Consider the following 27846-nt stretch of genomic DNA (forward strand, 5'->3'; position numbering starts at 1 on the left):
CTCCCATTATGGCTCAGAGCCCTTCTGGAGGCTAAATTTAAATTATAGATATCAGGCCATTGAAAGGTTGTACCTCCAGGTACCCAATACTTAAAATACTAGAAACTAGGAAAATACTGAGTTAATATGGGACGAGAGAATTGACGTGAGCCAAAAGCTGATTTGAGCCAAGTGGAGTCTGGATAAGATCAAGATGCCTGACTATAGGGGATGGATGAGCTGAGCTGACAAGGGGAGGGCAGTGTGTCTGCCTTCCCCATCCCCAAAACCCTGTGATGCCTCAGAGTGTGCCACTTCAGGGCTGCAGGCACAGGGCAGAGGAATGCTGAGGGCAGGGAATAGTCTGGTGCTGGTTGTATGGTGCCAACAACTCTGGGAGCAGCAGAAGCCAGAAATGCATCAAGGGATGTTGCTATAGGGACCAGCAGGCATAGCCAGAAATCTCAGTTTACCCCAACAGGGTTTATTTTCCCAAAGCCAGCACAGAGTAAATCCACCACCATGCCACCATGTTTGGGGCTCACGGTGCCCTGCCAGAGCTGCACTCTCCAGGCATCCCCTGGGCTCGCCCACCCCACCTCAACTAAAAGCCCAAATGATAGTGACTTCAGGTGGTCTCAAAGAGACTCCAAACCATTTCTATGGACCACTTCTCCCCTCCTTCCAAGGCCAGGCTGGACAGGGCTTGGAGCAACCTGGTCTAGTGGAAGATGTCCCTGCACACAGCAGGGGGTTGAAACTACTTGATCTTTACAGACGCTTCGAGCCCAAACCATTCCATGATTCTATCATTCTATTAAAAATGACAGAGCCAATGACAAAACCACCATATCAAAAGTGCCTGACTCTGCTCTCCCTCTCCAGATGCTCAGTCAGCAAATTCTACAGTCTAAAACCAGGAGGTAGAACTTACCAACCAAGGCTGGGGACAAGCTCAGAGCCAAGCACAGGTCACACAGCCAACGACACCCCCTCCAGCACCCTCCAGCAGTGTGCAGCATCCCTGGGAAGGGAGCACATTGCCTGCTAAATGCATTCTCTGTGCAAGGGTGAAGCCCACCCCCAGACACCCCATGCGCTGGGAAGCGACTGCTCTGCCCCACTATCAAACACTGAGCCCAGCAGCAGAAGAAGAATCACGATTTATAGATTTTGAAGCCACTCTCCCATACCCAGTGCAGAGACAGAGCTGCCACAGCTCACACAGAGCTAGCATATGATGGTTCCTGTCACCCATTATCCTGACCTGGCTGCACTGTGGGAGTGGGTGCTGGGATACCATGCAGGCTACCAGCTGGGCAACTCATCCCCAATGCATCACACACCCAAGACAAACCCAACAAGAAAATTATGCAGAGACTGAGAACTGGGCCTTCAGAAGAGGATCCGGCATCACAGGACTGCAGCACTAGAGATAACAGCAGATTACTTCATTGTTTGAACATAAACTCTTAATTAAATACTGAAATATCCCGACAGGGATGGACACTGCAGCAGAGCCAGACCTCATGGCTGGCCAGCAGTACCGTCAGCTGCTTAGGGATCCAGGACTCTACTCCCCAGAGCTCTTCTATCACCCATCTGCCCATCAAAAGGTGATAAGTTCACAGTGCCAAGGTTATCTTGAGGGTGCTCAGAGAAAATGAGGGTCTCTCTTGTAATGAAGGAAATGGAGCAGATAAGGACCTCATGTATACCTTGAAAAAGTGCCTGAATCAATTATGTTCACTTCAGACTGCATCTGAAATATTCCCTTCATTTGGAAACAGCACTGATAGAGCAAATAGTTCTATTCTGTCCCTGCTTCTTATTTGGACAAGGAATAGGTGAATTCCTATAAATAGTAAATTCTAGTACTCAGCTCTAATACTGTACAATTCCAATATGAAACGTCACTGAAACCCTTTGTTAGAACAATCAGTAATGTCAAATTCCCCTGTTTACCTCCTTGCATTTGCAGGTTTATACACCTGGGATGAAGCCCTGCAGTCAGTGCTGAGCTACCCAGGGGAAGCGGAAGGCTTGTTTGAAGCCTTGGAAGATGTTAATCCAAACCAGAGCTGAGGGATGGAGGTGCATTGCAGGGTGGCATTTTCAGGCATTTGGCCCTGCTATGCAAATACAGCTCTCCACAAAAATCTGCAGCTCAGGAAAGATGCCCACAGAGCATTGGTGTTCCAACACTGGTCCAAGATTATACAGTTTGTTGATAGCATACAAAATTAAATGGAGCTCATAGCAGAGTTTGTCACAAGTTTAGTCAACAAAGGTATTTATTCCTGGATGTGGTTTTACTCCTCAAATATTTTAAGGAAATATATAAATGGGGCTTTCAAAGAGAAAACTTACAGGTCGGAGTGTCCAGTGCCATATTACTTTGGTGGTGACCCATAATCACAGTACAGGTCAAGGGCAGAAAACCCCCTTTATTTTCTCTTGCATAAAGGCAGTGACCTCACTCCATGGATGCTCAGTGAGTCACAGCCGAGCCATTTAGTCCTTCAACCTGAAATCTCTCCGGCCTCAGGCAGTGAAGACAAATTGCCAAGAAAAGGTCCCCAAAAGATATCTTTCCACCCACAAAGGCTACCAGGGATGCTGACTGGTCTGATAGATCATCACCATTCTCTGATTCCCCTTGCCCTGGGGCACAAGCAAGTAACAAGGACAAGGTCACCCTAAGCTCTCTCTCAGGTGGCCAAAACAAGCTGCAGGATGGGAGCTGAGAGCCCTCTTCCAGGGCAGTTTTGGGAACACTGACAGGACCGGCCATGGCTCCCTCGGGTCGGGTGCCAGGGCCATGCAGGCACTGCCAGGGGCAATAAGTATGGGTGATCATGCAGTACCTGCTTATGGTCAGCCTGCTCAGGACAAGGCAGAGCATTGGCACTTCCACACCAGGCCCCCCTCAACCAGCCAGTTTGCCTGGACAGGTCGCACCATCCCTGTCCCTCGCACACACCCAACCTTCCCCAAACTGTACAGAGCAGGAAGCTCACCCAGCCCAGCCATGAAAGGAATGTGCCAGGCATGAGGAGAATCCTTGATGTCCAGGTGTCTACAGCTGCTTTCCCCACCAAAAGCAGTACAGATGGACAAACTTCACCGAGAAAATAAAATCCCAGCAACAGAGCAGCTCCAGGACCTGGCCTGCTCCTTCCCAGGTCATTCCCTTCTCACAGGGAAGGAAATAAGGGCTGGCCAGTGAGTGACAAAGCTGTGGCAGACAGAAAGTGCTGGAACCCCATGTATCTGTGCTGGGACAGCTGTCACCCAAACCTACACTGGGACACGAGGGAGGTAACTCTGCTCCAGATCCAGCAGAAAGATAGAAGCAGGTGGGTGGTGAAGAACAAGGAGATGCGACCAGGCAGAGATGCAATCAGGCAGAGATGCCTCCCTCATGGTACAGGGTGAGGTCCCCTCCCACCACCTACACCACCACCCTGGCACTGCTGCAACCCCCCCACAGCTCCCTGCCCGGGAGTGAGAGAGAGCACTGAGGAATTTGGGGGGATTAAAAGCCCAGTAATCCTCCCTGCAGGAGTCGAGTATTAACATTCCCCCGGCCAGCGGCCACCACTGACCTACTTCTCCCATGGGGACAGTGGGATGGGGGCCCGGTGTCGGAGGGCAGTCACCTGGTTTGGGCTTGGAGAAGCATCCTCCCATGGTGCCGGGTGGGACTGGCAGCGGCGCCGGGCAGGTCAGCCAGGTCGCGGACACATCCTCTCATGGTACAGGGCCAGCTCGCGTGTCCCAGCTCCCGCGTCGATTCCCACCTGCGCTGGGTAGAAAAGCTCCATGAGAGCTGGTACAGCCAGAAGGAGGGAAAGCAAACCTGGGAGAGCGCAGCCGCCTGTGCTCCCAGCTGCCAGCAGCACTGCGGGCACCTTGGTGACCTGAGGGACATGGGGACAACGAGCTGCTGGGGTCACCGTGCTGGGAGACACTGCTAAAATCAGTTATGAAGTTTATAAATTCAGTCATCAAAGTTAATTACAAAAACCCTCATATCATTTATGGCCAGACTTTAATTAAATTTCCCAAAGCCCTGCCTTTGGGAATTAAAGCTCTAAGCACACAGGTCACAGCTCAAGTACAATGACTGAACCATAAATACATTTCAGTTGGGGTTTTTGTGTTATTAAGAGATGGAAAAAAAGAAGTCTGCTCTATTGCACAGTCCTGCAAGTTCCCCTATGCCAGTTATGCTCATTCCTGAAGAAATGCCATTGGCTTAGGAACAAATAATTATTTAGAGAAATGGTGTTTGATATAAGACCATTTTGCATCAACCTCATTTTTTTACACTATTGAGATTTTTTTTTTTTTTAATTTTTCAGATCAAGTTGTGTTTCTCTTATTAGCTTTGACTTGGGGTGCTCTCAGATTTGGTAAAGACTAAGAATTTAGATAAACCTTTCCGATTCCATTCCATGACTGAAAACAGCAAAGATTCATCCAACACACTGGCAATAAAATAGGATATTTTATTCATTTTACTCATTCCTACATGAATTCAACTGATTTACTATGGTTTTCCCATGTATTTTTCAAAAATCCCTCTGATCTGGGTAGGAAGTTAAAAACAATTTCCAAATTATATTTTGAGACAGGCAAAGTAGGTTTTTCTGTAGCTTAGAAAATGCCTTGAGATCTTTACAATGAGATGAAATTAGAGAAGTGCCAGGAGAGAGATACCAAGCACCTTCTTTCTTTAAACATCAACTCAACATATCAGGATGTATCCCCTCTGTTTTCAGCTATATCCCTCCAAAACACACCTTCAAACTCCCCTTCCATGTACAGCATCACCTCTGCCATCCCCAGCTGTGTTGCAGAAACAGCTTCAGAGTCTGGATCACATTGAATAAGCAACCCAAGCTATAGAAGAACACAAGCCCGCTGCCTTGCCCATGGTGCAAAGCAGGCAAATGCTATTTGACACTCTGCAAAGAGGGATTACTAAATGCAGAGGGAAGAGCTCTTCTCCCAAGAGCATCCTAGGAAAGTAGCATGACAACGTTTATGCAAGAGAAAATGCAAAAAAAAAGATATCATGTAAGAAGATGCATAAAGATAGAAGACGATTTGGGAACAGGAGGAAAAAATGCAGCAGGGACATTACATGCAGTAGCTGCTGTAGCGTCCTTTGCCAGAATCAGCACAGAGAAAGGGAAAATGGCTTTGTACCAGGGAAATCAAGTCTGGAATCACTGATGTATCAGTGATAGAGGACAACAGTTTAGTGCATATAATAAAATACTGCCACTGATGCCACGGGAGCAAACCAAGTCCCCACTAACCCAGATCAGCTCCTTGCAGTGGATTTCCTGCGGCAGAAGTGGACACTGTGGCAGCAAGATAGGATCATGCCCCAGGCAAGCAGTGCCCTGGCACCATTGCAGCATTCCCTTGGGATGCTACACATTTGGGGGACCACACTAGGGACCCCTAGATAGGCAGTGGGTTGGATGGCAGAAGGGTGGGTCACAAATATGCCTCACCAGTGAATCACTCCAACTTCTCCAAACTTCCCAGAGATGTTGATATGGGACTGGTTTCTAGCATGTCTGGCTGGTTTTAACAAGGACTTGGAGTGATGTCAGAGTTCCTGAATGTCGGAATGTCAGCCATTCATCTGAGATGCCTTTGCTTTGTTTGGATCTTAAAAATGACAATCTGCAACCATCCCCTCAAGCCTACTTCACATCTCCTATTTTTTCCACTCACAGTCCCTACAACCTTTCCAAGGCACTGAGACATCTGCACCTCTCAAAGCGGGTCAGGGGGAAGGGCTGCTATCAGAGGTGTCCCTTCTCCACTCGTAGAGTTCACCAGGCAACACAAAAATGGTTCTTGATAGGATTTCAGCTGATGCCATCAGGGGAAAAGGCATCTGGCTGCTCCCAGCCTTAATCTCAAAAAGCACATGGAGATGCTTCAAAGTCACCTGAGATTCAGCTGTTGCAGAAAGGCACCAGTCTCCCCTGTCAGACCAATTCAGGGGACACAATTAGGGCCATGTCACTGCTAGTGGCATCCAGAGGTATTGATCCAGAGCTGGATCCTGCAGGATTCGTGGCCAAAGCCATAAGCTCTGTTAGGAGAAGGAAATAAGCCCACATACAACACAATGCAGCTGAACCCAGGATCACCTGTAAAACCTTGCTACATCCTGAAGAGTGACAGCCTGAACTGAGCAAGGTGTCCATGCTCAGTAAACCAGTTCATCATCTGTTCCCTAACAAAACAACACTCTGTAGCACACAGCTGAACAGGAATACCTTCAGCATCTGCTCAGAGAGGGCAAGAAGGAGTGGGCTACCAAAATATGAGGCAACTGTTGTGGTGCTGAGGAACATACTACTTCCATCCCTAAAAACTCTAGTGTGAATGAGGAACTGGCTCTACACCTGGCTGGCTGCAGAACTCTATCATCCAGCACTGCCCAAGCATAGAACCAGGGACACCAACCTCCTCCCAAACAGGAAAAACAGGGAAAATGATCCAACAGGAGAAACATGGGAAACAGTTTAGAGCTACTGGCCATGAGCACTTCCCCTGCACAGCAGCAATATACGTAAAATATGGCAACATCAAGCTTCAGTGCAGGTCAGGGATATCAGACCAGAAAGCCACCCACTGGCTCAGCCCAGTGTCCACTGCCTGAACATGGCCAACAGCACCCATCTGCCATGAGCAGGCAGGAACAGGGCAGGAAGGCATGGACACTCCAGCCCACACTTCCTTCCTGCTGGGCGCAGAGCAGGATCCAGAGCCTGCACCACTTCTGAGCAGTGCAGTGCTGGCAGAGCTATTATTAGCACTGCTCTGCAGTGCCCTAGGCTCCTGTACTAATCAAGTGCTCTGCTGTGACTCCAAAATCCTTTCCAAGAGATAATGTAGCAAATATATGTGTATTAATACACCATAGGTATAAATAATGTTTTCCCCCTAAGCATCAACTTATGTTTATTGCCCCAATATCATTTCCTCACCTGGCACCCAGGTCCTTCCCATCCAGCTGCAGTATCTGTCACCATCTGTCCTGCTGCTGTAAGTAATCCTGCATCACCTGCCTAGAAATCTGGCACAGATATGAGAACCAAGCCATGCCCTGTGACATGGACATCTCACAGAGATGTCAGTTTGCAGTCCCAGCTAACTCCAGCTGAAGACCTCTGTGGAGGCCTGACAGGGACACACTTGTACCACTGTTGAGAGAGTTCCCTCAGCCATGATTCATCTGCTGTGTGAGGGGGGCCTGGTGCACATGAACACCAGCTGCCCCTGTGGCCTCTCCAGGCTCCTCCAGACACCCTAACTGAGCTTCTGGCTGCACACTCACCTTTTTGTGGACATCACCCTGACCTCAATTGCCCTGGCCACACCAACCCTGGGTGCCACGAGAGGAAGAAGAGGGTGAGAGGGCTGCTCCTCATTCACTTCTCACTTGCCCAGCACAGGTCCCCTTACCTGGTCCCCTGGACAGATAGAGGGGGTTTCTCTACCTCTCAAGGCAGCCTTGCCCTCTCTGTCCCATTGAACCCCTCCTCTCAAGCCCTGGACCCAAATTTCCTCTCCTCGGTGATGTGTCATCATCATTCCCAGTGTCATCAAGAAGATGACTAATACGACTCCTGGCACCAGGACCTAGCAGGTGTGAGGCCAGAGAAGGCAGGCACTCAGTGACAACTCACCACATGCTCTCAGAGAAGGGAGTCTGCCCTGAGGCCAAAGCATAGGGGAGACAAAGATGCTAGAGCAGCTGCCAGCTCCTGAGGATCCTGGATATGGCTACCAGAATAAGAAACATCTCTGTCCCTGGGTCTTACAATCCCTGATCCTCCAGGCTTTGCACAGCCCTGGTTCTCCAAAAGCTGCATCTCCTCCACTGCCCTGTCCTCCTTTTGGGACAGACCCAAGCCAGCCCTAGGTCTGCTGGGGACACAGTTCAGGTTCCCGAGGCTTAGGAACATGCCCATCATTCCAAGGAAACCAGACAGCAATAGATACTCCCATCTTGCCATCACCAGCATTCAACCTCCATTCTCCCAGGGAGCTCATGATCATTGCTCAGCCAGCCTTTCTCCTCTCTTGATTTCCAGGCACTACTGCTTGGACTGGCTCCCTCTCACAGCTGGAAATGCCTGAATGATCTCTGCCATGGGTCCAGCAAACCAGACTCCAAGGATTTATGTCTTCTCCACACAGGTGAGCTCTCTGCTTCCTCTGCAGTGCTCTGCAGCAGGATCTGGAGGAAAGGTGGGGGGCAACCCGGCAGAGCACCTAGAAGACCTTTGAGGAGGTTTCTGAAGAACCACTGGAATTCAGTGAACAAGTGGGGCATCTAGGACGTGCTCTGTTCCCAAGGAGATGACTTCTGTCTCTCCATTGACATCACCAGTCTGAAGAAGGGCTACAGGTCCATAAAATGCCAAGGTCCACATAAGTGAGGATGAGGAAGGTCTCTTCTCAGACACACACAAGGATCTTAAAGCAGAGGTCAACAAAAGATATCTCCCAAAGACTTTCTGTCAGGATGAGGAGGAGAGCTTTCCCCAAGTTCTCCTCAGTACTGGAGAACTAATGAAAGCCACAAAGGAGAGGCAGGCAGTGCGAGCCCTGGGGTGCCTGTTTCCCAAAGAGAGTCAATCAAAGGGCCAGTCAAAGAGACATTATACCTCTCAGCAGCTTTTAATGCAGGGAGCATTAACATGACAGCCCCAAGGCAGCTGTGGTCATGACTACATTGATATCTTCCATCAGGGTGGCACCTCCTTGCTCTGCACCTTCTGCCCTTGATCATGGCAAAATTTAGGCTGGAAGAGGTCTCTGTTGGTCATCTGACCCAATACCAGGCATGAGCAGGGTCACATACCAACTTGGATCAAACCCTAATTCTGCCTTAAGCTTTGGAGAATGGACCCAACACTAATCACTACAAGACCCACTAACATCTGGGTGTCCTCAAGGGTACCAGACCTTTTCAGATGTGTATCAGCTGGAAAGATCCAGTGGTCTACAAAGAACAAGAAAATCCATTCCTGGTATCTGGAGACCACTACAGAACTCCCCATCCACACATTTGCCAGATGCAGAACTCATTAAAAATGGGAAAAAGAGACGTTGAAAGATTTCACTTCTTTAACATTTTGTAGCATTGATGGTCTTCTGGTGGGACAGGAAATTAATTTTTGCTCCTAGGATACTCCACTTCCGGAGTATTTTGTGGTGCTGAGACTCCTGATGTGCCTCCAGTAGAGGAAGGAAAGGGGTTAGGCAGTTGTGCTGTGCCCTGGAGCCATGACAGCCACATGACAGGTCGGGCACAGGGGTTGCTCACATGCTCAGAGAACAGCTCATTGCCAGTTTGGGGCCAGGAAGGGTCTTCCATGGAGACTGGCACAAGTGCCAGGGGGCTTTTGCCTTCCTCTACAGCTCTGAGCATCACCCTTTGCCAGGCTCCTCAGGGCTGTTTCTGGTCCAGTGATTCCTTGCTGTGGCAGGGCCAGGAGTCCAGCTGTGTGTGTGAGCTCTCCACCTCTCTTCCCATGGCAGCTTTGTTTTTCTAGCTTTCAGTTACTTGCAGCATAGGTCTTCTAAGGCAATGTCCAACAGCTCTGCATTGAATAGGAGCTGCTGGTTTTTAACTGCCCTGCATACAATAAAATTTTCTTTTTATTAAATCTGGGCTCTGTTGTCTGCAAACATTTGCATATTCCTGCCCTGAGAACTTTGTCCTTCAGCACCTTTATCAGCTCCTCTAGATAATTTTTGGACTCAGAACAATATTACAGCTATTTGAAGAGCTCAGCACTTTCTTATTGTGACATCCTTCATGGATATCTTTAAAGGGTCCAGGTCAAATAATATTTTTTTCTGCTGTGTTTAAGGACTGAGCTCAACATCTGAAAAACTTGCTTATCTGCTCTGCAGAGTGAAGGGTACCACGTGCTTGTTCCAGCTATTCACATCCAGCTCTGCAAGCTGGTTCCCATATCCCCCAAGCAGGAACACAAGAGGAGGGGGCAGCTGGAGCCTCAGAGCATCTAGTGTCACCATTTATGCTTGCAGGGAAGAGCTGGCCTTGACTCTGGTCCCCACTGTGGGAAAAAACAAGCCCTGATCCCAAACCATACCCTATCCACTACAGCACTGCCAATTCTCCATACATGCAAAATATTGTCTTTAACAGAAGGCCAGCAGGAGCCATGGAGCAGACCCAGCAGCAGACCTGTTTTGATCACACCCTACATGCAAAGCACAGTACAGATCCCACCACGGCCTCTCCAAGCCATCCCACAAAGCATAGTCTGTCCCATGGGGAGCCCAGGCTCTGGTCCCTGGACACAAAGACTGGTCCACCTGGTCCTGAACATCACCAGGGCCCAGAGCATTCTTTCCCACCTACCTACTCACCACACACAATGGCACCTAGCAGTGGACCCCATCCCTCAGCCCCACCACCACCCTCTGTGGCTCCATCCCAGCCAGACACATACCCACCTGACCAACCACACACCCTTGCCACATCACCAGCCCCCTCACACCAGACTCACAGTCATGATGTGCTCTTACAAGGGCTGCCCATTTCTCTCACCTTTCAGGGGATTTGCTCTAGTTTGACTCCCATAGTGTTTAGTCAGCTAAAGCAGTGGGCTACCACACTCACCAGGTTCCTCCACACCTGTGCCAGTATTAGAAAGACTTTAGAGTGGTGAGTCTACAACCCCCTGTCCTTGGTGGGTACACCCAGACTGTCCTTCTTCATCATATCCTGAAGGCCCACTCTTGTTTCACATTAGTGCCACCATGCACAGTCTCATGCTCACTTCTCCATCTCTGCTCAGTGATGCATCTCCATCCACTAGTGATGCTTTCCACCTCTACCTCCTCAGCTAGTTTCAGCTGCTTTGTGGGCAGAGGGCATTGATAAAAATGTATAATGTGGATCCCAAGAGTCCTGCCATTCACCAAGAAGTACACCTGCCTCTGCTCCAGTATCCTCCTAGCCCTACTAGTGAGCAGGCTTCAGCCCAGAGGTGCACCAGCACTCTCCCACAGCTCACCTCCTTCCCTCCCCCAAATCAGCCAGTCTCCACTGATGTGGCAGAGTCCCAGTCTGTCTCCACAAAGCCTGCCAGAGCAGGAGCCAGCACAGACCCCACAGTGGACACACCACACTCCTCATGGTACAGAGTGCTTGTGAAACAGTATTTGGGCTCTAGCTGTTTCCAAGCACAGCCACACTATCAGTGTCCCACAGCCCACAGGCACCTTCCCGCTGTCCTTACCACTCTGCAGAGATCAACTCCCCCAAAAACCACAGCAGGCAGTGGCACAACGTCCTTTTGACACCCTGAGTTCCTGTAGCTCCCCTCTCTGCTCACCCTGGAGTCCATCCTCCACCTACTGTAACACCCTGGGTGCCACAGCCCATGATCTCAATGAGGAACCCCCATGTTTCCCAGCAAGGTCTGGCTCAGCAAAATCAAACTGCCCTGTCTCCAGGGCAAGCTGCACTGTGCTGCCAAAAAAAACAGCTCTCTCCACTGAACTCTGACATAATGCACACTGATTCTGAACACAACCCAGGCATGGTTGGAGCACTGGGGAGCCCAAGGCTCTACCCCACCCCGTGGACCATGCTGTGTACTCTGTGTTATCAACACCACCCGCAGCAGCCCTGCTCTGACCCCAGGGAGGGGCACAGGGCTTGCATACCAAGAGAAAAAGAGACAGTGGGAAGAGAAACAAGTCACACAGAAGAGTGTGACAGGTGATGATATTTTCACAACAGGGAGAACATGTATTTTTAAAATAATATGAGGATGAAAACAGATGGTCTCCATCCTGAGGTTAACGTTTTTGTCAGGAACCACACTACAATGGATGAAAGAAGAGTCCCACAACCCCTTGCTGTGGTTCCCAGACCAGACCAGTAGATCAGCCTTCCAGAATGGTGTGCCCAACTGGGGACCATACCTGTGTTCATGTCACTGTTTCTTGTCCATCCACCTCAAAGATGCTGCACACAGGATATGGTAACACTGCTTGCGCAGACATGCAATGTACTGCTGCCCACCCCCTGTCCATGGAGCAGATGAGCCAAAATCAAGGGGGCTGACACACAGGAACCCCATTTTCTTGTCTCCCTGGCACCCCAACCTCTTCTTTACCTCTCTAGCTTTTCAACCCATTCTTCCCCCTTGATAGCTCTCCAGCTAGCTTCCCCTTCTCTCTGCCCAACCGTCCCATTCGCACTTTCCTGCCATTTCCATACCCATCCCAATCCTGCTGCCTGGCTTCTGCTTCAGGATCCTCCAGCTGCTGGCACACAGTGACTCTGACACCCTCAGAGCAGCACTGGACCCCTCCTCTGCCTCCTGTTCTCTCCTCCACCTTGCTTGCCTAGCCCCCCTCAGTATAGCCATCCCTGCCAAAGCTTTACCTCTCCAGCCACTTCTTGGTGGGGTCCAACATGTGCTTTACACCCACCTGGAGAAAGCAGCACTTTGCCAAGTGATTTCCTTCCAAACAGTCCCAAGAAACAGAAGCAAACCTCACGCTGCAAAACGGCAAGAGCAGCTCACGGCCCCAGCGATGGGCTGCATGGCCCCGTCTCAGCGCAGGCAGAGAGGGATATGGGCAGGGACTGACGTGCCCTGGTGCACTTCACCTTGTCACCAGAAGTTTGTGTCAGAGGCAGCACAGAGAGCTACAAAGCTGCCATTTAATGTACCCCGCTGGCTCCTGAAGAGGTGCAGCAGGAACGCCGTGTCAGAGCAGGATCAGACAGGATTGTTTTCCTGGCTGCTGCTTCAGCAATTTACTGGTTCCAGGTTAAAGGCTCATTCAGCAGCATTGTCACTGCCACCCCTCCACACACCTCTTTGAGCTGGACAGCAAATCATTAATGATGGAATTTGGTTCAGATCGTAAAGATTTGCCAATGAAAATCATAATTGTTAAAAATTCTCCCCGGATGAAGAGTGCTCGATGCAAAAATCAAGTAATTTCACAATACGAGAGACCTTTAATTCTCATTTGCTCCACCACAGGCAGCCAAGCCTCTGCCGTGCTGCCACTGCAAGGTCCCCATTGCATAAAAGAAATCTGCATTCCCCACAGGAGCTGGAGCAAAGCAGAAGGAGTTTATCCCAGCAATGCTTTCCACGACTAACAGCTGCAGTACAATACCACAGTCCAGCTCCATCCATCACACTTAGATGTTCCTTAGATGGGAGACCTTGCAGTTCATATAACCATAGAATGTCATGAGTTGGAAGAAACACACAAGGATCGTGGAATGGCTTGGGTAGAAGGGACCTTAAAGCTCATCTCTTTCCACACCCCATGCTATGGGCAGGGACACTTTCCACAATCCCAAGTTGCTCCAAACACTGTCCAGCCTGGCCTTGGATGCTTCTAGGGGTGGACCAGCCACAGCTTCTCTGAGCAACTTCTGCCATTGCCTCACCACCTTCATAGTGGAGAATTTCTTCTTAAAATTTAATCTTATCTACCTTTCTTCAGCTTAAAGACATTCATCCCTGCCCAGGCGAAAACACGGTCCCCGAAACAGGGATAAACAAGCTTTTAGAACACGCTGCCGGGAGGATATGACACAGGGACCTAAACCCCATTCAGGACAAATGCGGCTTTTCTCCGCGACCCACTTTTATGCTGCTTTGATTTCCTGGGCATTTGCTGCATCTCAGGAGAGATGCGGAGACATGCGGCGTTCTCGCAGCGCCTGCCCCCGGCTCCGATCCCGACCCCGCCGGCTGTAGAGGAGCCCCCGGACCTGCTGCGCGCCCCGGTAATCCCGACACCCCCGCTGCTCCCGCTCCTGGGGGCAACGGCGGCCGCCACCGCCCGCTCCCCCCGGCCGAAGGTGCGGTGCGCTCCTGGACAGCGGCCTTGCACTGGCAGCTCCCCTCGCTTCACATCTTCCCCGGGACGGGTCCCCGCCACCCCCCGCGCTTACCTGGGCAGCAGCGGCAGTGCCGGCGCGGCGGGCGGAGCGCGGCCGGTCCCGGGGCGGGGCGGCCTGTGGGACACGCCCCCCCCGCGGGAGCCGAGCGGGAGGTCCCCGCCGGCCCTGCCCGCTCTCGGTACTCGCGAGCCGGGGGGTCCCCGCCGGCCCTGCCCGCTCTCGGTACTCGCGAGCCGGGAGGTCCCCGCTGGCACCGGACACAGCGGGGCAGTTGTCTCTGTTTGGTCCCGCGGGGCCGCCACTGCTGGGGCTGTTCCTGCCCACCTGAAATAACCCGGCCCGGCCCTTCCCAGGTCACTTGCTTTACATTTTCCTTCTGGAGTCACGTCTGAGCTCCCCCCTCGAAGACAAGGATCTGCATCACCCTCCTCTTCCTCCCGCCTGGAACCTTTCTTCTCCCTAGAAAACTTTTTCCCTTCCCATCATGCCACCTGGCAGTGTCAGCATCTCTCTGTGCCTTTCCTACCACATGCCCCAAATCTGTTTTTTATTTTCGGTGGACGACTTTTGATACCACCCTGCTTACAGAGGGAGGTTTTTTCCCCTCCAGACCGTTTATCTCGGGTCACTGCTCTCTTACACCCCGAATATACAGCCCCTGAGGCTTTCCAGGCAAATCACTGCTCTTTAATATCCAGCTTCAGTTCCCTGCTCTAAGTGGGATGAGAGGTTTAACTGGGCTATTCATCTGCAGTTCTCACTGCTGTTAAATAAAAAATTAAAAAATAAAATAAAAAATAAAATAAAATAAAATAAAATAAAATGAAATAAAATAAAATAAAATAAAATAAAATAAAATAAAATAAAATAAAATAAAATAAAATAAAATAAAATAAAATAAAATAAAATAAAATCCAAGGATGAAGTATTCCAGTGTAGAAGCTCCAGGGACCCACATGCTTCCAGAGCCTTGGGAAATGGACAGTGGGTTCTCATGGAGCTGCCTCAATTCTAAGGCAGGATAAATGATCCCATGTCCAGTGTCTCCAGCCAGCTCAGAAGGAGCATCCCTTCATGTGGTCCTGGGCATGGTGAAGAGCTCCATGGGATGTGGTATTGCTGGCAGCAGGGACCCCTAGCAGACCAATCACCTCCATTTCCCTATCTGACATGCAGAATTTTTGACCTGTGGTGTGAAGAACTGCTCCTGTGCAGCTGGCAAGCAAACAGCAAGGATTGAGCCTTGAAATGAGACAGTAAATGGGTTTGCAGGGAATTACCCTGACAGCAAGCTCTATCACAAGCTGTGGGTGGTCATGCTTTAAGCTGAAGGATGGTAGATTTAAGTTGGATATTGGAAAGAAATTCTTCAGTTGTGGTGGGGCACTGGCACAGGGTGCCCAGAGAAGCTATGGTTGCCCCATCCCTGGAAGTGTCCAAGGCCAGGTAGGATGGGGCTTGGAGCAACCTGAGATAGTGGAAGGTGTCCCTGTCAATGGCAGGGGTAGCCTTTAAAAATCCCTTCCAACCCAAACCAGTCGGTGATTCTATGCTTAGCTGGTACCACAAGTGGGCAAAATTTGGGGTTGTTTTGTTGCACCTTACAGATCCGAGCACATCACTCCAGAGATAGGACAAGCAGCACTGTGGGGCTGCACTGCCCCAGGAACCGCAAGAGATGCAGCTCCGCCTGCAGTGGGGTGACCGGGCAGAAGTCCAGAGGGATGGACAGCTAGGGTCCTTCCTTCCCCAGAAACCTCACAGAGCTGCGGGGTAGTGCATACCTCCATGATTGTTGTTTCTTGGGCTCCTGACACTGGCTCCATCACCCTGATACCACTCCCACACTGAGCACTGCCTGCACTGTAGTGTTGGTCACTGAAATGTCACCAGTAGGTCCTGCCCAGCTCCTGAGCTGACCCAGTCACCCCATGGTGCTTGGTGGGGTGCCCAGCCATGCTGCTGATAGTGGCAATTGGTGCTCTGGGGCCCAGCTTGCAAGTCTTGCAAGTGGGACAGTGGTGCCTCGCTGCAGAGCTGACAGGGCTGTGCCAGAAGTGCCAGGCAGCTGCCCACTGTGCTGAAAACCATCAGCTCTCTGCCTTCTCTGCAGGTCTCAAGGAGATGAAAACCTGCAGCCCTTACCTCCTACCACCCCAAAATTAACACTCCATCATGTCACTGCAGCAGGGATGAGGGCAGGGGGTTTCCCATCCAGGCACATGCTGGGAAGCCAGGGAGATGCAGGAAACAGGGCGAAGGGCAGGTGCTGAGGTGACCCCATAACCCAGTGGTGGAGCCTCCATCAGCCCAGACATGCTTTCCAGGCTGAATTGAAGCCTCTGCTTCAATGTTTCCTTACAAGAAAACATCTGCCCTTGCCTGCACAGCTCTGCCCTGCCTTCCCCTGGTAAGGAAATCTGGAAGAAAAGTCAAGTGAGGGAGAAGTGGAAAGGGAAGGGAATAAGGGAGGGAGGCTGTGTGAATGGAACAGCCCAAGGGAGGGAGCAGATGCAGGCAGGGCCGTGGGGAGGAGAAGGAGTGCTCAGCTGGGACATGAAAGTGTTTTGACAGTGGATCCGCCCTGATGTCACCCGCTTTCAGTTTCTTGGGACGCGACAGAGTCTTGGATCTTCTGGGATGGCTGGGACAGATGTCATGACACAGCAGCAGACCACAGCTGACAGCCCCATTCTGCATTTTCATAGGGTCTTTGCAGAGCAGAACATCCGCAGTGCTGATGTCTCCTTGTAAGAGCTCCAGGCACTGGGCTCCTCCCAGGTCCCCCAAACAGGAACACTGCACTACAACAGCAGGCAGATGGAGAATGACCTAGCCCTGCAGCACTGCAAAATCACCTCCAGTTGCTTTTTGTGCAGTATACCAACATGTAAGTGCAGGGGAGCTGGGGGAGGTGGACGAAAATTTGTCCAAAGGATGGAAGGGGAATGAGTGCAGACTGGGGTAGTTCCTGGAGAGATGGACCCTGGCCAGGACCACAGGCAGGAGGGAAGGAGCCAGGTGGCTGTGGCTGTGGGCACCAGGGAAGTGTGAGAAGATAAGGAATCATCAGGTCAGGTTGTGCCTTGGCCTTGTGCCATTGACAGCCTGATGAGTGAGGGTCATGGGCAAGGATGTGGAAGTAACGGCACATGCAACAAGTATACTGTGGCACTCAGAGGACTTGCACAGCTAATGGGTCTAGGAAGGCTGGGTGAAGATTGCTGGAGGATGGCTTCTTACAAATATGGAGCATAAAGGACAATGTATTTCCAGACACAGACTGAGGAGCTGGTGACCAGTCCTTGCACACCTCTGACAGATGCTTCTTGAGGAGCACAGAGGGGAGGTCTCACCTGAAGCTGAGGTGCCTGAGGAAGGAGCACTGCAGGGCTGAGGGAAGGCAGGACTGCAGCACATGGATCACTGTGGGTGGGGGTCCAGCGCTACACACTGCCACAAGCAGCCCACAGGCAGCACCACAACAGGTGGCAGGAGCTGCCCTTGATCCCAGGAGAGGGACAGACCCTGATGGTGGGCCAGGTGTGCTCAGTGCCTGTGCCAGCCTGGTTCCACCCTGCAGGAGCAAGGAGCAGGGCTAGAACCACACCTGGTGGTGGGGATGCTGCTCCTGTTCTTAAACTTCTCCTCCTGCTTCCAGCAGGTCAGGCCTTTGCCAGTCCTGGCAAGGCACTGTCATACCCACATGCAGAACAGGGAACATTAGACTGATTCTGGCTGCCACCTGCAGAGTCAGATGTGCCTTAAGAACTTGTTACTCACAGCAATTCTTCGTCCTCCAGATGAGTCTCATCACTTTCACTGCACTAACTCAGCACACATTGCACCATTTTTGAAGTTCCTGGAAAGGCAAGTTCCACTTGCTTGCATCCCTAATTTGTTCTTGCTAAATATTTCAACTGCCTGTGGCCACTTTTCTCCCTGTTGCTATACCCCGGTAGAGTGAGATCAACACAGGCTTTACTGAAAAAAAAGTGAGCAGCCAACAACATTTTGGGAAACAGCTCGCTTGGAAAACAGAAACTTGCCCATCTGGAACTTCTAATTGCAAAATATAACCTAAAAATCAGTGGGTGAAACACAGTCTGGAGCTCCTGGAACTGCTCTGCATGGCCACCCCAGCAGCTCTCCTGCCCAGGGGATGCAGGGATGAACCAAAGCCTTCCCTCTAGGGGCACTGGTCCAAGTGAGTCATATGCCTGCACAAAGTGATCTGTATTAAAGAGATTGTGAGCCTCAGGCACAGCCAGTGCTTGCTTCATGTCCCATAGTATAGGAAGTACCAGTCAATGATTTTTTCACTGATGGCAGTGGCACTCACAAGGCTCTGATATTTGATGCCAAGCTGTGTAGTGCTTCTCTGTAAACCCCTTGCCCCTGCAAGCAGCACCCAGTGCAAAACACCCCATTCAGACCCGAACTGCTACATATGTGTTGCAGAATCTTCCAGAAGTATATCTGCCAGAGATAATCTAACACTTTCTGAGGTATCTTACCTGGTAAGAGCTGTCAGTCCAAGCAGGAGCCCCTTCTGGAAGCCAGTCACCCCTCCCACCTGCAGAGCCACCTCCCTTGTGCAGGTGACCTCCAGTGCTCTATTACAGGCCTCAGTTTTGGGCAGAAGTCAGCAGGCACCATCATCTACAGATACACCTGAAACAAGCACCTAAGCAAGGCTGACCAGGTGCCCACCAGATCCCTTTTCCACTTGGAAGTGCAGCCCAGGGTTGTGCAGATGGTGCATCTCCCCCACTTCATCCACCTTGCAGGTACAGTAGCCACAGGGACCTGAGAGTCCCAATCCATCATCCCTCAGCCTGTCACCCCCTCCAGGATTTCTCCAGCTCCTTGAAGACCTCTCTCCAAACAGGTCCAGATTCTCCCTTTCCTCCAAAGTCCCCTGCTCTCCTCTGTGCTCCTCTGTGTTCCTCTGCTTTTCTTTAACATCCTTCATCCTTCTTTCACTTCCCAAGTTTCAGCTCCACACCACCAGCTTCTCCTTGTCCCCACACTCCTCCCAGCTGCTGTGGTGATCCCTGGCCACTATCACAGGCCAGTAGGTCATATGTGGGCTCCCTTGGAAAGTTTCCAGCCCTTTGCACCTCTGACAGCTGTGGATGGCAATGGCTGTCCCTGCTCTGCTCCACCAGGACAGGATCTGGACAGCTCCCACCACCTGAACCATGCCAGGGTGGGATGCAAGAGGTCAGAGCTAGCCAGTTCTATTATATCGGATTACATTAGCCTGACAGGTTGATAGCAAAGTGTGCTCCAGAGATAACCCAGGAGACTGGTCATCAGCAGAGCTCTCTGACCCAGTCATCCCTAGGGACGCCATCTCTGATGTGATCAAACACCAGGGGGATTCACACAGTACCTACTTGCATCCCAGTACGTGGTGTGTGACCCTTGCAATCAGACACTGCATGGTGAAGTCTGGCAATTTTCATGGTCCCATATTGCCACCTTCAGATCTGCCAGTTTCTGAGCCCTCAGGAAGGCTGCCAAAGGCCTACAATGCCCTTTGAACCCCAAAGCCCAGGTCACACATGGGATCTAAAGCAGAACATTTCATTGTGTGTGGACATGTCCCCTTTCTGCTGCTAAAGCCTTAAAGAGAAGGGGCAGCCTGATAGAGTGCCGGGACAATTTGTAAAAACCTCGTTGCCTGTTTATCTTGCAGAAGATAAACACCAGCCCATATTCCATGGACCACTTTAAATCTGGGAAGATGACCTTAGAGAGGCTTCCCCCACTGACAGCTTTCTCTGCTGTCCTGGAGAATCCAGCTTCTCACTGCCCAGAGTGCTTTGAAGAAGATTATATTCAACCTTAAGTTCGCCATGGGCTCCTTGGTGGTGCAATTTCAGCTTTTCACCTCTACCTAATCCCAGGTGACAACGCAGTGGAAATAAGTAAAACAGAAGCCCTGGGACAGGTTGCCCAAAGAAGCTGTGTCTGCCCCATCCCTGGAAGTGTACAAGGCCAGTTTGGATGGGACTTGGAGCAACCTGGTCTAGTGGAAGATGTCACTGCCGATGGCAGGGATGTGGACTAGATGACCTTTAAAAGTCCCTCCCAACACAAACCATTCTCTGGTTCTGTGATTTCTTTTGCTACACCAGTCAGGTTTACCAGCACCCAAATCCTTACCTTTTAATGCAAAATCCACAGTGCAGAGCAGCAATAAACCCTCTGGACCATCCAGTCTCAGCCCTGCCCTGCTTGGCTGACTCAGATGCCAGCAGTGGACAATCAGTGTCACACCTGGTGAGAAGTTACTGGAAGAAGAGACCCTGGTTCACAATCAAGTGCTGATGCCTCAGACCAGAGTCTGCTCCCCTGACAGAGCCTCTGCTGCTCCACAGGCTGTCTGCAAAGGCCTGTCCTCATGCACAAGCCACAGCAAACTGCAGATGTTGACATGAACCCAGCATCAAACTTTTCCCTCATTTCTCTCCATCCTATTTACCCATAATGAACAAAATCCGCTGAAAGAACAAACAATCAATCTGACTCCACAGGAGCCAGGTGACAGAGCCACAAAAAATAGCAAAAAAGACACAAGTCCCTGCATCTTCAGAGAAAGTCTGACTCAATAGCAGCTGCTGCACATTCAGAAGAAAACCAGCAGAATATTTTTAAATCCCATTTTTCACATCCATAAAGTCAGTTCCTTTTTGGACCATTTGAATGCCACCACTGATCCAAATCTCCTGCTGTGGACATGCCAGCTAGGGTAGAACACTCTTCTATGGCAGAAATGATCTACAAAGAGATTTTCTGGGTCAAGCTCAGGTATAATTTAGACTTTTCTAAGGGGAGATGGCAAGTTTGGAAAGCTCAAAGGAGCTTCAGGGAAGGGGTGATATGCTCCTCACCTCTCCATGGGTTTGTGGGTTGAAATGAGGACTCTGCCTCAGGAATTACATTTTATTTTTTCCTTCTCTGAAACACATATAGAGCACATTGCTGTGTATCCTGGTTCCAGCCATGACATGGTTAATTTTTGCAGTAGTGACAAGGGGCATGGCCAGGATAGAGGTTATTCTGTATCACCTCATATTATGCACAGGGTGGGGGAAAGGGCCTCCTCAGGTGTTGTGGTGTGAAGCTTGTGATCAGGGTAACATCAGATTCCACATGGTGAGCACTCACATGTGAATTGTTCCCATATTGTACACTCTGCTATTAATACTGTTTCTGTTACTGTTCTGTTTCTTATTTCATTGCTGTTTCCAGTAAATTATTCTTATCTCAGCCTGTAATTTTACCTTTTGTGCCTCCAACACTCCTCTCCAGCCACCTGCAAGGTGTTGCATAATTTGGAATGTTTTGGTGTGAACACTAAATTGGGGAATACCATTCCTAAACCACAACACTGTGGTAACAAAATATGAGTGTGTCTCTGCTTCGAGAGAGATTGAGGATCCTCAGTGCAACCAGGATGTGTTATTAAAAGGAGGAAGATGGGAACACAGAGGACACAGAGCTGACCTCCAGGTGACATGGGAGGCAGTGAAGGTGATAGGAAAGATGTGTACTGATGTCATTACAAACAATTTGATGGGTGAAGGTATGGATGTTAATGTCTTTGAAAGGGGTCTTAATGTCTCTATCAACTTCAAGCTGCAGGTTTGTTATAGAACTCAGAGCTGGGTTAGGGTTAGGTTTGGCTCTTGAAATAGACAAACGGGTCCACACAAGCCGGAGCTGCTGAACTTTGGAGGAAAATGCCGGGTTCAAGGGGGGATATGTGGTATGTGGTTCAGGAAGGCTGTACCTTCCTAGTACCTCAGCAATGGGGAAGGAAAGAGGCCAACATGGGGCCCAGAGTTTAAGATAAAAGGAGGCTGCATCCTCCAAAACCTGGAGCGAGAAAACGCCATGGGCATATCCACAGTTGCCCCTCTACCTTTATTTAAATAAAGTTGCAAGACTTCTGTCTCCTTTATGAACACTGGCTTCTCATAGCATGAATTCCCATACAAGATAGGGGACTCATCTGGGGTCCTTCCAATATCTGGGCTTGGCACAAAGGAAGAGGATCTGGAGACAGGCCTCACCCAGTTTTTAGGTGACCAAATCCTTCCAGCACTGGCTGCAACGAGGCAATTGATGTGGTATCTGAGACTATTCAGGACACAGACAAGAGACAGACCAGGGAGGTCCATGAAGAGTCAACAGGAAAAGCCCACTGAAAGTCTCTCTAGTGAGTACAGTGGGTACTTTGGGGTGTAAAACATGGCAGGATGCCCAGAAAGGGCAGAAAAGGAAAATCAAGAAAAGGGTCTCAACTATAGGGATGATGATCCGGAAATTTGGGAGAATGTTGAGATGGTTTGCACATTCTCACAGAGGTACTTAAGGACATGGATGCCCAGAGGGGGCAATAAGGGGAGTCAAAAAAGGGTCTTGGCAATAGTGGATGGATGCCCAGAGAGGGCTGTAAGGGAAAGTTGAGAAAGGGTCTCAGCAATCTCCACACCCAGAAGGGGCAATAAGGGGAGTTAAGAAGGAACCTCTGCAACAGGCAACAGATGCTGTTGGTTTGGGAAAGGATTGTTTGAAGGGGAGTGTGAAGGAATATGGTTGATGGAAACAGGAGTAGGAGACTATGTGATAAGGAAAGAAAAGAGAAACAGTGAAGATTAGGATGTTCTCCACCTTATTTTCAAAACATGCAGTCTAATACAGGGCCCAAGAATTTTGTATTCCAAATCTTCGGGATAGGGAAAACAGGGAGGTATTGTTCCTATGCCTCCACCCTTCCCCGGGTCGTTATGGAACCAGAGTGGACGATTTGTGTTTGTCTGCTTTCTACTCGGGACTTAAAGAGGTTTCTCTGTGTGAAGTAGTGCCGAGGCCAGGTGTGAGACTGCAGCACCGGGAAATTGGGCTGGGGGCTTGTGCAGGAGGTGCGGGACGGAGCCGAGACTGTGGGGCTCAGCGCCGGGCAGTGCCCAGCGCAGCCAGCCCTGTGGGCTCCAGTGGCCCCCCGGCCCCATGAGGCTGCTGGACGTTCTGTCCACTGCTGTTTTTATAAACCCCCTGCTCCCCTGACACTGCGGTCCGCCCAGCCGCGGCCCAGAGGAAAGGGGAGTTATAAATGGCAAGGACTAGGGGTAAAAAACGAGGCTCTTTTCTGGTGGGACGGATCCAGGCTTTAATACGCAGACGCCCAGGGCAGGGAAAGAGGAAAAGAGTAAGAATCGTGTCCCGCGTTGGCTTTTGAACCGAGGGAGAAGAGAGTAGGGATACATGTTACAACCAATAGGGGAAAACGACAAGGGAGGAGTCGAGGGGGGCGCGGGGGGAAGGAGCCAAACACGCTCTAGATCAGGAGGAGAGCCCCCAGGGACATTCCATGTGTCTCAACACAATGCAGCAGTCCACCTGGCCGTCCGTGCGGCACCGTCGGCTGTGCCCATCCGCTGGGACCTGCTGGCTTTACCGAGCTTGTGGTGCTGGCAGAGCAGCCCGGGGGCCTGGGTGCGTGTGCTCGGGGCTGTGTCTGGACAGGGACTGGCTTTGGGACCGTATACGGTGTAACATATAATCTGTCACCAAAGCCTGGCCTGATATAAAAAGGGATTTTGTTTGGGTCACCAGGGAGATGAGTGATTTTGCAGAATTCGGTAGCTTTGGGAACATAAGAACCCACAAAAAGTGGGAGCACGGGCTGAAGACGTGACAGAGTGGGCCTTTGCAAAAGTTGGTTAGGAAGGCACATCAGGTATGAGAGTAATGATGGATTTGTCTTTACAAACAAGCTGTGGGTCTGCTGGTAGATAAAACTAGCACTGAGAGATAAAAGAAACAATGGGAAAGATGCCACTGATTGATGAATGGAAAAAAATTACTTGCATTTACAAACAAACTGTAGGTTTGCTGATAAATGAAATTGAATATTGAAAGGTGAAAGAAACAATGGGGAAACACCATAAATTCCATAAGAATTAAAAATTAAAAGGGAGGGTTATACATTAGAGGGGAATCTTAGTTATCAGGCATTCCGGGAAAGTCTGTACCTCTCAAGTATCTCAGCCAATGGGGAAAGAGAGAGGGAGATGCAGCTTGGAAACTGGGATAAAAAGGAAGCTGCGTCCTCCAAAAATTTGAGAGACCCCAGGGGAATGCCCCATGGCCCTTTATTCGAATAAAGTAGGACTCCTTTGTCTCCTTTTTGGACATAAACCACTGGTGTTTGCAGATTATTTTTTATGACAGGTACATATAAGAAGGGATGTGGAAAAGGTAAAAGTACAGGCAAGGATAATGGCACAGTTTTTAATCAATGTGCCATTTATTAATTTTTATTCTGTGACTTTTTAAACTCAGATAGTTCCAATGTTGTGGTATGGACACCAGAAAGAGCAAAACTTCAGCCACACTCAGAAAAGGAATTTTAGTTGTATGTGCATGCTGAACAGAGCTGCGCCAAAGGAATTCTAGTGCTAAAACATTTGACCCATTGGCAAGAGGGTGGCCCCACTGTTTGTTCTAATGGTAACCAAGGCTCTGTTGTCTACAGAATTGTGCAGCCACAGCTTTGATGGTAACTGATGGCATGGTTGTTAAAGTCTGGCATCAAGTTCTAAATGGATGACCACTGTTACAGTATGAAACCTGTCTAATGGAACAGGAGGATTTAGAATTGAGAAGTGGGTAAGGGTTTAACCCAACCTCCTGTCCCAAGGAAGGAAACCTAAAGGAAACTCATGATTGTGTCCGGGTAACTGATCTCCAGACCTGAGCTAAGGAAGATTTACAGCATACCCCTTGGCCTGGGGGAAGGTGTTTATTGATGGATCTTCAAGAGTAATAGGAGGAAAACAAGTTTCTAGTTGTGGTCTAGTAAAAGCAAGGGAATTGCAAGAAGACGGATGGCAGAGACCACAGAATTGTATGCCTTAATAAAAGCCTGCAAAGTGTATCAAGGAAAGGTAGTGAATATTTACAGATTCAAAGTATGCACGTGGGATGGTACCCATGTTTGGAAAACTGGGAGGAGAGAGGCTTGTTAGATTGCAGGGAAATAAACCCATCCACTCATGAGAGCCCAATTACTCACCTATGAATTTACCAAAAGAAGCAGAAATAATACATGTTAGGGGACATAAGCAGGGTACTCAGAAGAGAAAACAGGTAAACAACTGGCCAATGGAGAGGTTCAGAAGGGAGCACTTCTGCCAGAGGTCTCCAGGATCCTCCCTTTGCTTCCTGTGGCTCAGACATTGCATGGGGGAGGGGGAAGTAGTGGTGGTGGTGTTGTTGTCTTTCCCACCAGAGAAGTTGGAGATAATTAAAGGTGGTGGGGCAGAAGAAAGGAGAAAATTGTTCTACAGAGGACAGTAAACAGTGGATGCCAGGAGTTTTGGCCCTGTAAATGTTAAAACAACTCCATGGTGGGAGTCATTTGGGCTCTGTAGAATTGGCAGAGACCTTCCTCAAGATGTTCTGCTTTGCATTCTCTTGCTTTAGCAAAATGAGGTATTGAGGGGTGTCTGGCTAAAGTTAATAGCCAGAGTACAAAGGAGATTGCAAGGTGGGGGAGTGACCCTGGGCTATAAGTCCTTCCAAAGATGTCAGATGTATTTGAGATGCCCTGGGCAAGAAGGCTTCAATATCCTCTGGTAGTGGTATGCTGGTTGGCAGGGTGGCCAGAAGCATTTCTAGCCACTTAAGTAACTATTTGATCAGTTAACAAATGATTTCTGAATATGGGATTGTGAAGGCAGTGGACTCCAACAGGGGAACTCATTTTACAGAGGTATCCTTCAAAGGATTATGGCTGCTTTGAGAATTCAGTGGGACTTCCATATCCCCTGATACCCTTAGAATTCAGGTCAAATAGAAAGGATGAATGTGTCATTGAAACTGCGGCAAAACCAAAAGAACTCTCCAACAACCATTTTTAGTGATAGAGAATCAAGACATTCAAGACATTACTCCATTCTGGCCAGAATGTGCAACAGAAATCATTTCACTCACACATTGTCTAGATGTGCAGAGAAAATCATTCCATGACATAAAAATTTGACTAGATTTTCCCATATTTTATACAGTCAGACCTCATAGAAATTCATTGGTTCAATGCGCATTGGTCCCCAGTTATGCAGTTCTTAATATTTGGTTTCCTGTTGTTTATGGATTTCTTCACCTCCAAGGCTAATTTGGTCCTAGTTCCTTGATTCTCTTATTAGTATTTTCTGGACCAGGTGTCTCTGACCATGCCAGGGGGCAGTGTCTGGAGTTGATGGTTGATGTTCATTAATGCTCATTGAAGGTTGCCTATTTGCTGGTAAATCTGACTGCTGATTATTCCCAATCTACATAGGCGTTAAACTCATCAGTTTTTGCCAGGTGAAACAGAGTCATTTGAAAAGAAACTTCAATTCCCTTTTCCTCTGGACAAAGGTGAACTAACCTGACTAAAGTTACATAAATGTTAAATGATTGTATCATTTCCAACACTCTGTCTCCTTTATGTACATTGGCTTTTCATAGTGTGATTTTCTATACAAAGGGGACATACTGATCCATGGGCTATCCAGAAAGCCATTGGAGTTGGCCCTTCCAGAAGGATCAGCCTGGGCTTTGCCACTGCTGAACATGTGAACCAGGGGGACACCAGACACGAGGAGGGATGTGGGAGTGAAGGCTGGGGTGTGATGTGGGTCCTGTGCAAGGTGCTGATGACAGCAGCCCCTTGCAGCTGGCTATCTGTGTGTCTGGTGCCTGTGAGTCCTGGGTGTTCTGTGTTTGCATTCAGGTGTGTGTCTCTGGGACTTGTATGTCTCTTGAAGCCCAAAACTGGGCGAGAAAATAAAACGCTCTAGTCAGACAGCTACAGAGCCGCTATTTGTTTATTCAGTGCTGGGAGTGAGGGGGATCTCTCTGCCAAAAAATCTTCTTTAGCCTTCAGCTACATTTTAAAAGTCCTCCTGTGTAATGTCACAATTACAACATATCATTTGCATACTCATATTTGCATAGAGCCGTGTCATGGTTTTACAACAGTTAATTGCTTTTGCGCATGTGTCAGTTCCTTCGGTAGTGGTTGTCAGTCTTCTGGTGGTCTTTTGATGAAGGCTTCTGTAGTCTTCCTCACATTTAAACTTCCTACCTCTATCTTCAGCACATGCCTTGGTGCTACTTGTTTTTTTAGTCTTAACTTGTTTTTAGCTAATTTTTCAGTTTGCAAGTTTCATTAAAACTTGCTATGTTGCTCTCCACAGCGTTTGTTATCTCACTTGCCGTTAGCTTGCTTTTCTTTGCTATCTTGCCTGTTTTACCTGCACGTCTTGTTACATTACTTGTGGTTAACCTTTTGTTAAACACCACTTAAGGTTCACTCTGGAACCTGTACTCAGCTTCGGTGCTACTTGAATCCACAACGGGGAAAGCAGCAGCCACATCCTGGGCCTGGCAGGACCCGACTCCGGGACTCCAGCAGCCGGGCAGGGAGTCCCGCTGGGTGCACTGGGACTGGGCCAACCCTCAGCCCGGCAGCCACCGCCGCCGCGGGGACGCGCTCCGCCCGGGCCGCCGCGGGGACGCGCTCCGCCCGGGCCGCCGCGGGGACGCGCTCCGCCCGGGCCGCCGCGGGGACGCGCTCCGCCCGGGCCGCCGCGGGGACGCGCTCCGCCCGGGCCGCCGCGGGGACGCGCTCCGCCCGGGCCGCCGCGGGGACGCGCTCCGCCCGGGCCGCCGCGGGGACGCGCTCCGCCCGGGCCGCCGCGGGGACGCGCTCCGCCCGGGCCGCCGCGGGGACGCGCTCCGCCCGGGCCGCCGCGGGGACGCGCTCCGTGGGACCGCCCGCCGGGGGCGGAGCAGGAGGCGAGATCGCCGCCTGCCATTGGTGAGATGTGCCC

At 50.0% G+C, this 27846-nt stretch overlaps 1 protein-coding gene across 14 annotated transcripts in view; it reads right to left on the reverse strand.

Annotated features, from left to right (window-relative positions):
- AIFM3 (AIF family member 3) overlaps window positions 1-14183 on the reverse strand; it is a 50362-nt gene extending 36179 nt beyond the window's left edge. For 5 of the 14 annotated variants that reach the window (XM_086856657.1, XM_086856656.1, XM_086856660.1 and 2 more), the window contains exons 1-3: window positions 14000-14178; window positions 3642-3782; window positions 914-1003 (exon numbers count right to left, since the gene is read on the reverse strand). In XM_086856657.1, coding sequence (XP_086712783.1) covers window positions 914-1003; window positions 3642-3672 — 121 coding nt within the window. In that variant the 5' untranslated portion in view covers window positions 3673-3782; window positions 14000-14178. Of the gene's footprint in view, window positions 1-913; window positions 1004-3641; window positions 3788-13999 lie in introns of all 14 variants that reach the window. The other 9 variants (XM_086856666.1, XM_086856664.1, XM_086856663.1 and 6 more) reach the window with 5 other exon arrangements.
- Between the last annotated feature and the right edge of the window lie 13663 nt (window positions 14184-27846).

Source organism: Cyanistes caeruleus, chromosome 18, assembly GCF_971803275.1.
Source record: "Cyanistes caeruleus chromosome 18, bCyaCae1.hap1.1, whole genome shotgun sequence".
NCBI classification, from domain to species: Eukaryota; Metazoa; Chordata; class Aves; order Passeriformes; family Paridae; genus Cyanistes; species Cyanistes caeruleus.